The sequence below is a fragment of the Pituophis catenifer genome, unplaced genomic scaffold (genome assembly GCF_029215685.1).
Source record: "Pituophis catenifer annectens isolate HBS135680 unplaced genomic scaffold, rPitCat1.0.hap2 SCAF_1, whole genome shotgun sequence".
NCBI lineage: Eukaryota > Metazoa > Chordata > Lepidosauria > Squamata > Colubridae > Pituophis > Pituophis catenifer.
This window is the reverse complement of record NW_027256881.1, coordinates 336795392-336808911: the sequence shown is the minus strand read 5'-3', so window position 1 is coordinate 336808911 and position 13520 is coordinate 336795392. Positions and strand designations below refer to the sequence as shown.

The window sequence follows — 13520 nt, the reverse complement described above, 5'->3', positions numbered from 1 at the left end:
TACAATATAAAGAAGAAAAGTGAAACACGTAGAAAAAATGAGATATACAAAAATTATCTCGTCAGTTAATAGTTGAGTAACCTTTAGCATGAATTACGGCCTTATAACATCTTCCCATGGAGTGAACCAAGTCTTTTAGTTTTGCAGCTGTTATAATGTGAAACCAAGATTGAGTGATTGCTTCTATTAACTGGGTTTTATTGCTGGGTTGTTTCTAACTAACAAGTTTCTTTAGTCAGCTCCATAGATTTTCAATTGGGTTACGGTCTGGGCTATTCCCAAGCCATTCCAGCAATGGAATATGATTATCTTGAAACTCCCCCCAAAAAAGTGATGTTATTAGCCATCAAACCTCAAAAATACACTTTTCCCAAAAGGTTTCTACAATTTTGGCCACTACTGTAGAGAGAACTAGCATTTACCAGATTCAATCAAAACCAGGCTGAGGGAAGCAAGTGGTTAGGGTCCATCTCATTTGGAAAGAGGTTGCAGCTCAGTGTATCTGTTTTGCAGGTAAAAAAATTCTAATCCCTGATCAGCAGAACTGTGAAAAACTCCTGCTATATCTTGGACAGTAACACATTAGACAAATAATGAACTAGATGGATGAACGTCTAGGTTCTATTTCAAGTGTTTATTATGGGATGTATACGTTTAGAATTCATACTGTGTAGAAACACAACTTCTGCATATATGCACAAAATACTGAATCATGAGGAACATTTTCACATCAGAAACGAGAATAGCTTGGGGACATATGAGGCGGGGAATTATTACTAGAGTCTTCTTATGTGGGCCACGCTACGAAGAAGTTTGAATCAGAGAGGTGCTAGGAAAAGAGGTTCCTACTGAAACACCTTTATGTTAGTGATTCTTTCTGAAAATATTCGCACCAGGGGAGAAACGCACACAGGGAATATATAATTAAACTTTTCTAACAAGATTTTTGTTCTTGAAGTTGCCTTCAGAACGAAGATCTCTGTGGAGAGTACTCCTGGAATGCTGGAACAAGTTCCCAAAGAGATAAGATATTTTTATGGAGTATTTCCTACACAGGGAGCTTTAGCATTTTCAGTGAAGGAACCAAATGACAACTCTTTAAAAGGTTACTGTGGAAGGCTTATATCTCAGACACTCCAGTTTAAATCTCCTCTCACCCTCCAAAACTTTTCACAAGCTTTGGATCCATCTCTCTCTTTCGATTCAACCTACTAGACAAGGTTGCATTTTGGAGAAAAATTTAAGGATTATATTATTATTCCTATTATATAGGGAAATGACCGTCATCTTGAACTCTAGAGAGAAAGGCAGATTATAAATATGAGCAGATGTATACAGGTAGTCCTTGACTTACAACCACAATTGAGGCCAACATTTCTGTTGTTAAGTGACACATTTGTTAAGTGAGTTTTGCCCCTTTTTACAACCTTTCTTGCTACAGTTGTTAAGTGAATCACTATACAGCTGATGAGATAATAATCTGGTTGTTAAGTGAATCTGGCTTCCCCATCAACTTTGCTGGTCAGAAAAGGTGATCACATGACCTTGGGAAACAGCAAACGGTCATAAATATGAACCAGTTGCCAAGCATCTTAATTTTGATCCTGTGCCCATGGGGAGGCTGCAAAGGTCGTAACTGGGAAAAACGGTTATAAGTCACATTTTTTCAGTGCCCTTGTGACTTTGAACAGCCGCCAAATGAACTGTTGTAACTCGAAGACTACCTGTAGTTATGCATGCACGCATACACGTGTATTAGTATCACGTGCACTCGTGGATCTACGTAATGCGTGTCAATACATACAGACGACTATAGCATGCAATAGCAATGTTGCATTGTATAGCGAAGGCTTGGAGGGAAAAGTCAACTTCTTCCCGAAATAATATCTGTCTCCGAGAGTCACTCCTCATCCTCCGCCTTACCTTCCTCTGGAGCTCCCAGGCTCCCACGCAGGCCTTGCCGAGCTGCGCCCCGAGAAGATGCTCCCCGCCTAGCAGCGTCAGCCCACGAGGGGCGCAGCAGCCCCCGCGGTAGCCGGCTACCGATGCCCCGGAGCCCACTTCCCACACCGAGCAGCAGCCGCTACCCGACGAGTTCGAAGAGGAGCCGCCGCTACCGGGTCCCAAAGAGGTCTCGCCCGCCGCTGCCACCACCGCCACTTCCACGGGACCCCCCAGACCTCCGCCGGCGACCGCCATCTTGGCCAACCCGCCGGACCGCGCCGACACACCCCCTCCTCCTCCTCAATCGTGCGCAGGCGCAGCAGGAAGTCGCGGTCTCGAGGAGGCAAGTTGTTGACCATAGAGTTGAAAATCCTAGACCGCACTTCCGCCCTTGAGAATTGTAGATCTAGCTGAGAATAAGCTTTCCTATCAGAGCGGGAAAAACTGTTGCAATAAAATGTTATGTACAACAATAACAAACATTGGGTGTTAATAAACTCTGGAAGGCTGGAAAGACAGAAATGGTAAACCCATACAGCACAATATTTTCTTTTTCTGCTGTGCATTCAGTAAAGAATCAGAACATAGAACTGTGATATAATACACAATGTTTTCTCAACTGTGGCAACTTTAAAGATGAGTGGACTTCAACTCCCAGCATTCCACCATCAGCCATGCTGGCTTGGGAATGCTGGGAGTTGAAGTCCACTCATCTTACAGTTGCCAAGGTTGAGAAACTGGCCAATACATTGTGTGGCTGTAAGATCAACATATTCAAAAACTCTCACTCTTTTTCAGTGGTGTATCAGTGGTGGGCATCCTGAAAACTGAGAAATTAAGGTGTCTGTGAATCCAAATCAAAATATTTTATATTTCTTTGTAACTTTTTGTTTGAGGTGTAGGTTTCCTAAAATACATGCAGCGGTCAAGCATTTTAGGTAATTGTATTAAATAGGACAACCTAGGTCATTCACACTCAATAATATAAATAAAATGGCAGAAGACATCACTTTTGTTGATCACAGCAAGGGTACTGCCACAATTTTTACAGTGTAGAATTAAATCCTATATAAGTCTCTCTCTCTCACACACACACACACACACAATACTTCTTAGTGTAACATATCCTAGGAATGAGTGATGATAAGTTTTATCTTCCAGGCTAAGTTGGAATTAAGGTGGGCATCTAAACCAGCCAACTATCTTATCTGATACAAATAAGAGGGTTACATGGCAAGTTTCTGTGGTGCATTATCTGTCAGCAATATGCACCAATCTGGTAAGAACGTTGGTGTCATTAATTCCTTCAGTCTGCTTTTAAAAGCAACAAATTCATTTTGCTTCACTGGCTAGTTAAACTAAAAGTTGACCCTTCCTTCAGCCCTTCTATAACTTTCTATCAGAAAATTTTGTTTATTGGGTAGTTTTAAAAACGTCAAAAACAACAACTCCACTTACTATCAAGCAAGTGAGCTCTCGGGTAATTTGTTTATTGGTTATTATCTTATTAACCTCTGTAAACTTACAGCAGTACAAAAATATTTTTTTCTTTGAATTAGAACGCATTTCACAAGATTACATTAGAGGAAAGAGGCCAGTTCACCACATCCCCCAAGCAACACATCTAGTTTTGCTAAGTTCCAGCACAGGGAACTATCAAAAACCAAACAAAAACATTCATTGGCATTACAGTAACTGAAAGTGTGGTAAAAGAGAATGAGATGTTTATAAACACACAGGAAAATTATTTGAATATTAAATATGACATGTAACAGTGAGTGTGGCAGACAAACTTAAGAAAATAGCACAAGGCAAGTGCAATGCAGCATATGGCCCTCATCTTTTTATAAGGTGCATCATTAGATGATAGAGGTTGTACAAAGTCAGCTTTGTTTTAGGGGGAGTTTTAGGAATGGGGAATACCAAACACTTCGACTGTTATTGACTTATCAGATCTACAACCAAAGATGAGCAATAGCTCGAGAGGACGGTGGTAGCAGCAATTACTAAGAGGCACAATCCCCTGGAAATCTCACCCATGCTAGCCCCTCTGAAGTGAACAGATTGTAGCTTGCTTTAAACCCCATCCCCCACCCCACCCCACCAAACAGATTCTGATTCTGATCATCTGTATTCTGCATATAGAGGCCAATGGGAAGACTCAGCAATGGGGTCTTATGCCTAACAAAGAGAAGGGAAAACACAGGTATTTGTGTTCCTGAAGGCATCCTTGCCTGTTTTGAGTAAATTGTAGCTGGCTATTAGCAAAGCATTTCCTATGAACACCAAAGATTTTGGATAGTTTATCTGTTGCATAATTAATGGGATCAGGAATTGCAAGATGTTCAGCTCAATCTACTGTTGTCTATAAAACTTGGGCTGCAAGGCCTTTACTGAAGAAGCCTCCCGTAACTAATCAGTCTGTCCAAGAGAAGGGAGTGGTTTGGGCTGGAGCTCGCGAATATGCAACCGCTTATCTGCCGCCACTCCTGATTTGCTGCCTTGCCAATTGTGCACTGCCTAAACTAGTGTTTCTCAACCTTGACATTTTTTAAGATGGGTGAACTTTTAACGCCCAGAATTTCCCCAGCCAGGGGAAATGCTGGCTGGAGAAATTCTGGACATTAAAAGACCACCCATCTTAAAAGTTGTCAAGATTGAGAAACACTGTGGCCTAGACTCAAGGTTAGGTTTATTTGGCATCAGACACAGATCAGCACCCTGTGGATGATGGTGCTTCATGCAAAAGGCCCATCACCCATGCTTAGCCCTCTCTTCCCAGACAGAAACAGTTAGCCAAGACAATACAGAGAACATAGATTTTTTTTTTTAAAAAAAGAAGAAGTTTGCAGGTCTGTTAGCAGGTGGGCGGTGAGTGGGAAGAAAGTCCACCTCTGCTCCTATGACAGTTTCCATGGAGACTAGTCTGTCTCATTGTCCTCATCTGTTATGCTCTGCCCATTCACAGCCACTGAGTCGTAAGGGCCCTGGGACAGGTCTTCAAAGTCATGGCTGGTGGCAGGGGAGATGATGTCTGGACTGGTGTCACAGGACTCGGTGGTCTGCTCTGAGGTAGCAATGGTTGTGGCGGTACTTTTTGGGACAGGATCAAAGTCATCGTCTTCAAGGATGGGAGATTCGTGTACATCTGGAAATGGGGAGAAAACACTTGTTACAGAATTATCAGGAAGGCAGGAAAAGGCATTGGATCTACTGAGTTTGTTCAGCCTTTAGTACAGGCCCGCCAGTGGAACTAAACTGTTTTCTGGCCCTTAAATATCAGTCCCCATTTGACCTATGTCCTGCCTTACTGAACAGAACAGCTGTTAAGGTTATTAAGAAAATGAATATAAAGCAGTCTACCACATATAAATTGTAACTGGACTTTTATATTTAATGTACATAAAAACAGAGAATATTAACTGCAGCACTGAAACAAAAGGTCCAAAAGTGAAAAAGCCTTGGAAAAGAACAGTAGATTTCTCTGGGTGAACAAATGGGATACAGGTAGTTTTCAATTTATGACTGGTGGTCCATTAAATGTAACACTCACACAGTCACATGCAGGGGTGGGTTCTAATTTCTTTTTACTACCGGTTCTGTGGGCGTGGCTTATTTTGTGGGCGTGGCTTGATGATCATGTGACAATTATTTAGGATTTAGCAGAGGTACTGGTCTACCAGGCTTTTAACTGCTTACAGAGCTGTACCGGTCTGCCCATTTATTTTTTGCAGGCACTGATCTACTCATGTATTTTTGCAGGCACTGGTCTACTCATTTGTTTTCTTTTAACACTGATCAGCTGTAGGGCGGCCCTTTGAAGGCCCAGGGCAAGAGTTTAAACAGTTTTTTTCCCTCTAGCCATCAGCTGGGATTCAGGAGGCAGCAATAGATTGGGGGTGGGGCCAAATAAAAGGTAAGAATAATGTGGGGGTGGGGGGCAGAACCAGTTTGGTGATGTCATATTGTCACCGCTACCGGCTTGGGAGAACCAGGCCGAACCAGGAGGAACCCACCACTGGTCACATGACTATATTTAGGTGCTTGCCAAATAGCTTGCATTTATAATCAGATGTAGTGTCCCTTGGCCACATGACCATGATTTATGATTTTTATTTTTTTTGCCAGTTTCAGGAAGAATGGATTCACTTAACCACCACATGGTTTGCTTAACAACCACCATATGTAGTGATGGGTTGCCCCCAGTTCGGACCGGTTCACAAGAACCGGTAGTAAAACAGGTGGGAGGCTCCACCCATTGACCCATACATCATCATAGGTTATCTGCGCATGCACAGAAGCTTCTGCGATGTGTAAAAGAGCATGCATGAGCAAAGTGAGTGCACGCACGCAGGCATGATGCAAACCGGTAGTAAAGGTAAGAGAACCCACCCCTAGGTCAAAAAATTGGGCCTCGTCATGCGGTGCCTCGACTTAGGATCACAACAATTTACAACCAAAATTCTGGTCTCAATTATGGTTGTAAATCAAGATCATCTGTACTATCAAACCTTATTGTACAGATAGTACTTGTCTTACAACAGTTCATTTCATGACTGTTTGAAGTTACAACAGCACTGAAAAAAGTGACTTATGACTGTTTCCCCATACTTATGACCTTGCAGCATCCCCATGGTCGCATGATCAAAAGGTGCTTGGGAACTGACTCACTTTTATGACGGTTTTAATGTCCTGGGGTCATATGATCCCCTTTTGCAACCCTCTGACAAGCAAAGTCAATGGGGAAGGCACTTGACAACCGTTTTATTAATTTAACAACTGCAGTGTTTTACTTAACAACTGTGGCAGGAAAGGTTGTAAAATGGAGCAAGATTCACTTAAGAAGTGTCTCACTTAGCAACAAAAATTTGGGGCTCAACTGTGGTTGTAAATTGAGGACTACCTGTACTCAGTTCCTTTAGTTACTCAGAGTTAGTTACTTTAGGATGTGATGATCTCCAAGCTCCCTCACTGTTTATGAACCAGTTATGGAATTATTAGGCCATTCAGCCCACACTTAACTAATTTCTCAGTCAGTATCTCATAGATAGAAATGCTTTGCTGAAATAAAGATATATCCACAGCATTCACATAATCTGTCAAGGATGTATACATTAAATATTCATTTATCTAATAATAATAATTAACTGCAAGAAAACTTAAGCTTATCTTACACAGTACTGAAGTTCCTTTTTTGTAGCCTGGCTTTTTATCCAAAATTTCTGTTAATCAGGTCATTGTGAATTGGTTCACACATTAAGCCATAATAAGCAGTGTGTCCATCAGAGTAAGTCAAAACTAAATAAACCCCATGAAGATTTAGAGAAGCAAGGACCACTTCATGCTGTCACAAATACTGTTAAATACCATTACTATTTAATACTATTCATTTTTTAATTATAGTATCATTAGAAGAACTTGTATTGAAGAGAAGTCTACTTACTGCTAAATGCTTCTGGATACTGTTTTGCTAGCTTTCCTTTCAGAGTCCTGCAAGAAAAAGAAAAGAACTAATTATATCAGTTGTTTCAAAAGTGGGGGGGACGGGGGACAGGCGTGAATTGTCACTTAATAGTGCAAGGAAAAGAAAACAATATGCAAACTTTTTTCAGAAGACTGTTTCAAAGGTGTTTTTGTTTTTTGGAGGAGGAAGGAGGGAGAGGAGGAGGAGGAGGAAGAAAGAGAAGGAGAAGGAGAAGGAGAAGGAGGAGAAGGAGAAGGAGAAGGAGAAGGAGAAGGAGAAGGAGAAGGAGAAGGAGAAGGAGAAGAAGAAGAAGAAGAGGAAGAGGAAGAGGAAGAGGAAGAGGAAGAGGAAGAGGAAGAAGAAGAAGAAGAAGAAGAAGAAGAAGAAGAAGAAGAAGAAGAAGAAGAAGAAGAAGAAGAAGAAGAAGAAGAAGAAGAAGAAGCACCTGCTTCATCAGTTCTGGCAGGATAGTGAAGGCTATGGAAGGATTAGTTCTGACAGGATGGGGTGGTGGTGGAAGGATCATATTTCTTTGCAGTCCTCTGGTTGTTAGTATTCTCCCTGAGAATTCTTGAGGTGACTTGGGGGTTTATCTCTGCCCTAAACTCTAAACTCGCAAGTAGCCTCAAAAACTCTGAGGGAGAGTGCCAACAACCAGAGGCCTGCAAAGAAATATGACCCGTCCATCACCACCCCATCCTATCAGAATGAATCCTTCCATCGTCCCCACCATCCTGCCAAAACCGATGAAGCTCCTTGGATGAGAAGCGAAATGTCTTCTTCTTCCTCAAGGGAAAAAAAAAACAGTCCAGTTGCCTTTTGAAAAAGCACCTTTGAGACAACCATGACCTGGATGACTAAGAATCTCCACAGGCATCTTTTTTCAGAAGAATTATGCTACAACTCCCCTTCAATCTGTGTGGGCTTTCCCAAGATCCCATGTTCTGAAGAAAATTCAGAAATCATTGACGAAAATTTCAGAGCCAGAAGAGGAGCTTCTGGGGGCAAGAGAAGGGCTGGATGCCCGAAGAGGCGGTATATGTACCTGATCCTCCGAAAAATACTATCCAAATCTTTCTTCATCTCCACCAAGGTCCGGGTGTGGTGAAGGAAGCGTTCATTCATCTGCTGCATTCGGACCCCAGATAGGTTGTTAAAGTTGAGTAACATCTCGTTGGTTTTCTCAAATCGGTCAAGCCTGAACAGGAAGGCAAGAGGTCAAATTAGACGGGCACCAATAACTCTGTGATCATGATGAGGATCTTCTAACAAAAACACTACAGGTATTTGAAACTATTTGTTCAATGACCATTTGAAGCTCTAACAGCATTCAACGAAGGGACTTATGAACCATGCCCTAAGTTTCAGCTGTTGCAGCACCTCCAAGGTCACATGATCAAAATTCGGATATTTGGCAGCCCGAGGCAGCCTTATGACTGCAAGGGCACCACAACTTCCCTCATTCTCTGATTTCTCCCTCCAACATTTGTCCTTTTGGTCACCTTGCATAGTGGCATTCAGAGGCAATGTAAGAGCTGAGGCCCTGCTGTGCTTAAATGACCATCATTTTCTCCCGTTGCCAATGAGACACACTTGGCTTGACCTACATATGCAAGGCAGCTGCTGGCTGCACAAAGCCTCCTTCCCAGGGCCGCTTGCGCCATTCTCCAAATCGTGTGTGCCATGCATCGTCCAAATAGCACACCCCATTCTTGCAATACTTCAGAAAGCTTCTGAACTGTTCCCTAGGTTTCACAAGAACAGGCACACTACAGAAAGTCCTTGACTTATGACCACAATTGAGCCCAACGTATCTGTTGCTGAGACAGTTGTTAAGTGAGCTTTATCCCATTTTACAACCTTCCTTGCCACAGTCGTTAAGTGAATCGCTGCAGTTTTCAAGTTACTAACACGGTTCTTACCGTGAATCTGGCTTCCCCATTGACTCTGCTTGTCAGAAGGTGGAAAAAGGAGATCACATGACCTCGGGATACTGCAACTGTCATAAATATGAGTCAGTTGCCAAGCATCCAAATTTTGATCACATGGGTTTGCTGCAACGGTCGTAAGTGTGAAAAACGGTGCTGTTGTGACTTTGAATGGTCGCTAAACAAATGGTTGTAACTCAAGGACCACCTCTATTTGGAGAATCCATTCTTCAAGTGCTTTGCAATGCTTCCCAACAGTTTTGTCCAATGGGAAAGTGCCAAGGAGTTTGCTATTGCCAGCTCACTTCCTGCTTTTTTCACTTCTTGTCTTCCCCATTGGATGGCATTCTTACAGTATTTGCATCATACTGGGGCATCCTGGGGTGTGGCAAGCAGCCCCAAGCAGTTTCTCCACTGACACGCATCCTACAAATGGTTCCCCTTCCTTGTGGGACCTATGGGCTGAGTTGCTTATATATGATATTGGAATGTGGGTTTGTTTTTAAAAGGTTTTGAATAGGTGAGTACCTACTGGTTTGATCACTGGCAGGAGAGAAAATGAAGGAAAAGACATACCCAGTATGTCTTAGCCTCCTTTCCCTCTAAATCAGGGGTGTGAAACTCGTGTTGTCACCGTGGTGTCACGTGACATCGCGTTTTTTCCCCCTTCACTGAACCAGGCATGGCCGTGGCCAGCACGTGGGCATGGCCTTCACTAAACCAGGCGTGGGCGTGGCCAGCACGTGACACATCCAGCCCACGGCGCTGCAAGTTTGACAGCCCTGGCCTAGATGAAAACATCAAGAGTAAAGAATAAGTGATGCAAGAAGTGAATTATCAGCTGGCAAAAGGAGAGAGATTAATGACAGACAAAAGGAAAGTTTGCTAGGATCGAAGTAATACAACGCTGTGAAAAAATGTACAGCACTCACATGTTCTTCTGAGCCAAGATGATGGCATTTACATCTTCTGAGTTCACCATGCTGAGCACACGGCTGCAGAAGACGCCCGAGGCAGTAGGTTCCATCTTAGGCAGACACTGAAATCTGCCCAACACCAGAGAGGGAAGAAAGATACACGATGAGTAAGAAGACTTCCTCTAGGCTTAGGGAGGTATACAGCCTCATATGATCTGAGAAAAAAAGCTTTCTATTATCTATAAGAAAGAAGGAAAGCATCCTCAAAGAAAATAATACCAGTGAGGAACATAAACTATACACAGTGCTGGAAAAGGGGAAGGAGAAAAAGAAAGTCCTGTCAGGCCTGTCCCAACTAGATCCCTAGGAAAGAAAGACCCTCGACTCCATTTGGCTGAAGTGATAGGTTCTTTTACTGAGGGTTAGTAGTTGCAGCAAGGCAAGGTCTGAGTATTCCTCCGCAAAGATACAAAGTTTTCCCTTTATTTGTGGCCCTCCCCCTTGACTGGTCCGTCAGTGTCCAATGGCATCCCGACTTGATGTTTTGGGAACAGCTTTGATGGTAGGCGCATCTAGGAGAGGCTTTGCATTCTTTCCCAGATCAGGCGTCCTTGAGGTGGTGGAATCTGGCCACTTGTCACCTCTGGTTCCTGGCAATGTCCTCCCTCCCCTCCTTACACCCCTCTTCACATCACCCTGCACAACTTCCTTAGCTTCCCCTGCCCCCTCCCTTTGTTTGTGGCAGGATGCCAGCAAGCTTAGCGAAGATGGCAGAGCTGACAAGCCATATTTCCAATATACTGACTTAATCACCAACTCTTCAAGAACTCACATTTTTTTCCATGCCATAAATAAATGTATTGATGTAGAACCTTACAGGGAAAATGTCAGTGAGAAAAGTGTGCATCCTTCTCCCTCACCTGTTACCTTCAAGGGTGAGAAAATTTGACCATATGACTATGGGGATGATGCAAACTTTGTAAGTGCAAGGACCAGTCATAAGTCACTTTTTTCAGTGACATTGTAACTTTGAATGGTTGCTAAAGGAATAGTTGTAAGTCAAGGACTATCTGTACTTAGTTTGGGCCTTAATACATCCAATGAAGGCCGGCCCACCTTCTGATTGGGTCATTGGCACCACTGCCAAATTAGTACCAATAATCAAAGGCGCCTTGGGTGCAATCCCAAAACAACTGGAGCACCACTTGATTGTTGGGGGCAATATGCGGAATTTGTAAACCGAGGGCTGTAAAGCACTATGAAGCAGGATATAAAGCTAAGTGCTATTACTACTGCTATCATCGCCACTGATAAATTGATTATCAGTCAATTGCAAAAGGCAGCTTTACTTGTTGCAGCTTACATCCTGCAACAATATCTGTAACACTATCAAACATCCACATCTGCCTATCCCAGGTCCTTGGGAAGTTCTCGACATGCAGATCCAAGATTCCAACCCAGTCTGAACACCTGTCTGTTCGACCAAACATGATGTATTGCCTTTATTATATGCCACCCAACTTCCAGCAACTCTGTTTTTTTATTCTTCTTACACTTCAGGAATCTTTGCCACGTTCAATCAAAATCACCCTTCTTGCAATAACACGATTCTCTGACCATATCCCGAACTCTTAAGGGCAGAGTTTCTCAATTTCAGCCAAGTCGATGACAGGCGGACTTCCAACTCCCAGAATTCCCCAGCCAGCGTGGGAGTTGAAGTCCACTTATCCTCTCCCACTTGCTGAGTGTTGAGAAACGCTGCCCTAGACTAAGAGCCATGGGAACCAGGCCTCCCAGCTGGGATACAGTTCCACCAGTAGGTGCAACCCCCTCCCCCCAAGCCAGCACTTGTACTGAGAGTGAGAGCAGGTATAATTGTCCAATTTGCACCCATAATCTTGGGACGATGGGAATTGTAGTTTACTTTATCCAAGTGTTACCAGACGGGGCAGGGGTACCCCAAACTTGGCAGCTTTAAGACTTGTGGACTTCAATTCCCAGAATTCCCCAGCCAGCGTGGGAGTTGAAATCCACTTATCCTCTCCCACTTGCTGAGTGTTGAGAAACGCTGAGCCATGGAATCAGACCCCCCAGCTGGGATACAGTTCCACCAGTAGGTGCAAACCCCCCCAGCCAGCACTCTTGTGCTGAGAGTGGGAGCAGGTATAATTGTCCAATTTGCATCCATAATCTTGGGATGATGGGAATTGTAGTTTACTTTATCCAAGTGTTACCAGACGGGGCAGGGGTCCCCCAAACTTGGCAGCTTTAAGACTTGTGGACTTCAACTCCCAGAATTCCCCAGCCAGCGTGGGAATTGAAGTCCACTTGCTAATATAAACTGTGGGCGGTGCAGTGGTTAGAATGCAGTATTGCAGGCTAACTCTGCCCAATGCCTGGAGTTCGATCCTGAACGGCTCAAGGTTGACTCAGGCTTCCATCCTTCCTTCCGAGGTCGATAAAATGAAGACCCAGATTGTTGGGGACAATATACTGACTCTGTAAAACCGCTTAGAGAGGGCTTACAAAGTGGTATGTAAGTCTTAAGTGCTATTGCTATTGCTATTGCTATTGCTATTGCTATAAAGGAAACAGTTAGAACAGAGATCTTCAAACTTGGCAGCTTTAAGACTTGTGGACTTCAACTCCCAGAATTCTCCAGCCAGCAAAGCTGGCTGGAGAATTCTGGGAGTTGAAGTCCACAAGTCTTAAAGCTGCCAAGTTTGAAGACCTCTGAGATGGGGGGGGGGAATATAGCTGCTCTCGAGTTAGAAGCAGCGAACCTTCAAGTGGCTCCGCCCCTTTTCCCGCCAAGACCCCTCCCTCTCCCCCCCCCACGCGCAGGTATCCTCTGCCCGGGAGCAGGTATGACCACCACGCCTATTGTCCCTACCTGAAGGAGTGAACCAGCCAACGGATCACATGTCGGACGCTAAAAGGGGGATCCGCGGGCGGGCGGGAGCGAGCGAGCGAGGAGGGAGAGACCGGGGGGAAAAAAAAAAAAAAGTTTCCCTCTTTTCAAACCCACCACCGATTGTTAACTCGGGCCATAGACCCAGAGAGCAAGCCCGCTCACTTCCGGGTTGGGCTGGGTCACGTGACGCGCGCGCGCGCGCGACCTCGCTGGCGCTTTTTTTGCGTGCGAGCGAGTGGAGGGCGGCGTGGGGGGGGAGGCGGAAACGAAGGAGCCCACTTCAGCCCCGCCCCTCCCCTCCCCCGCCGTGCCCCGCCCCCTCCCTGTGTTCTCATTGGACAAAACGTTGCCCC

General features: G+C 44.2%; 2 protein-coding genes across 2 annotated transcripts in view; both read right to left on the bottom strand.

The window, feature by feature from the left end:
• Positions 1-2202, bottom strand: part of WDR18 (WD repeat domain 18) — a 76393-nt gene extending 74191 nt beyond the window's left edge. Inside the window, exon 1 of the mRNA XM_070944019.1 lies at positions 1924-2202. Within this exon, the coding sequence (XP_070800120.1) occupies positions 1924-2199 (276 nt within the window). The 5' untranslated portion in view covers positions 2200-2202. The remainder of the gene's footprint in view (positions 1-1923) is intronic.
• A 1213-nt stretch (positions 2203-3415) lies between these two features.
• KXD1 (KxDL motif containing 1) lies at positions 3416-13345 on the bottom strand. The gene is made up of 5 exons (XM_070931816.1): positions 13147-13345; positions 10269-10382; positions 8454-8606; positions 7388-7434; positions 3416-5092 (listed from the first exon to the last, which is right to left on the bottom strand). Exons 2-5 carry the CDS (start codon positions 10361-10363, stop codon positions 4866-4868), a joined length of 522 nt encoding a protein of 173 aa, XP_070787917.1. The 5' UTR covers positions 10364-10382; positions 13147-13345; the 3' UTR covers positions 3416-4865.
• Between the last annotated feature and the right edge of the window lie 175 nt (positions 13346-13520).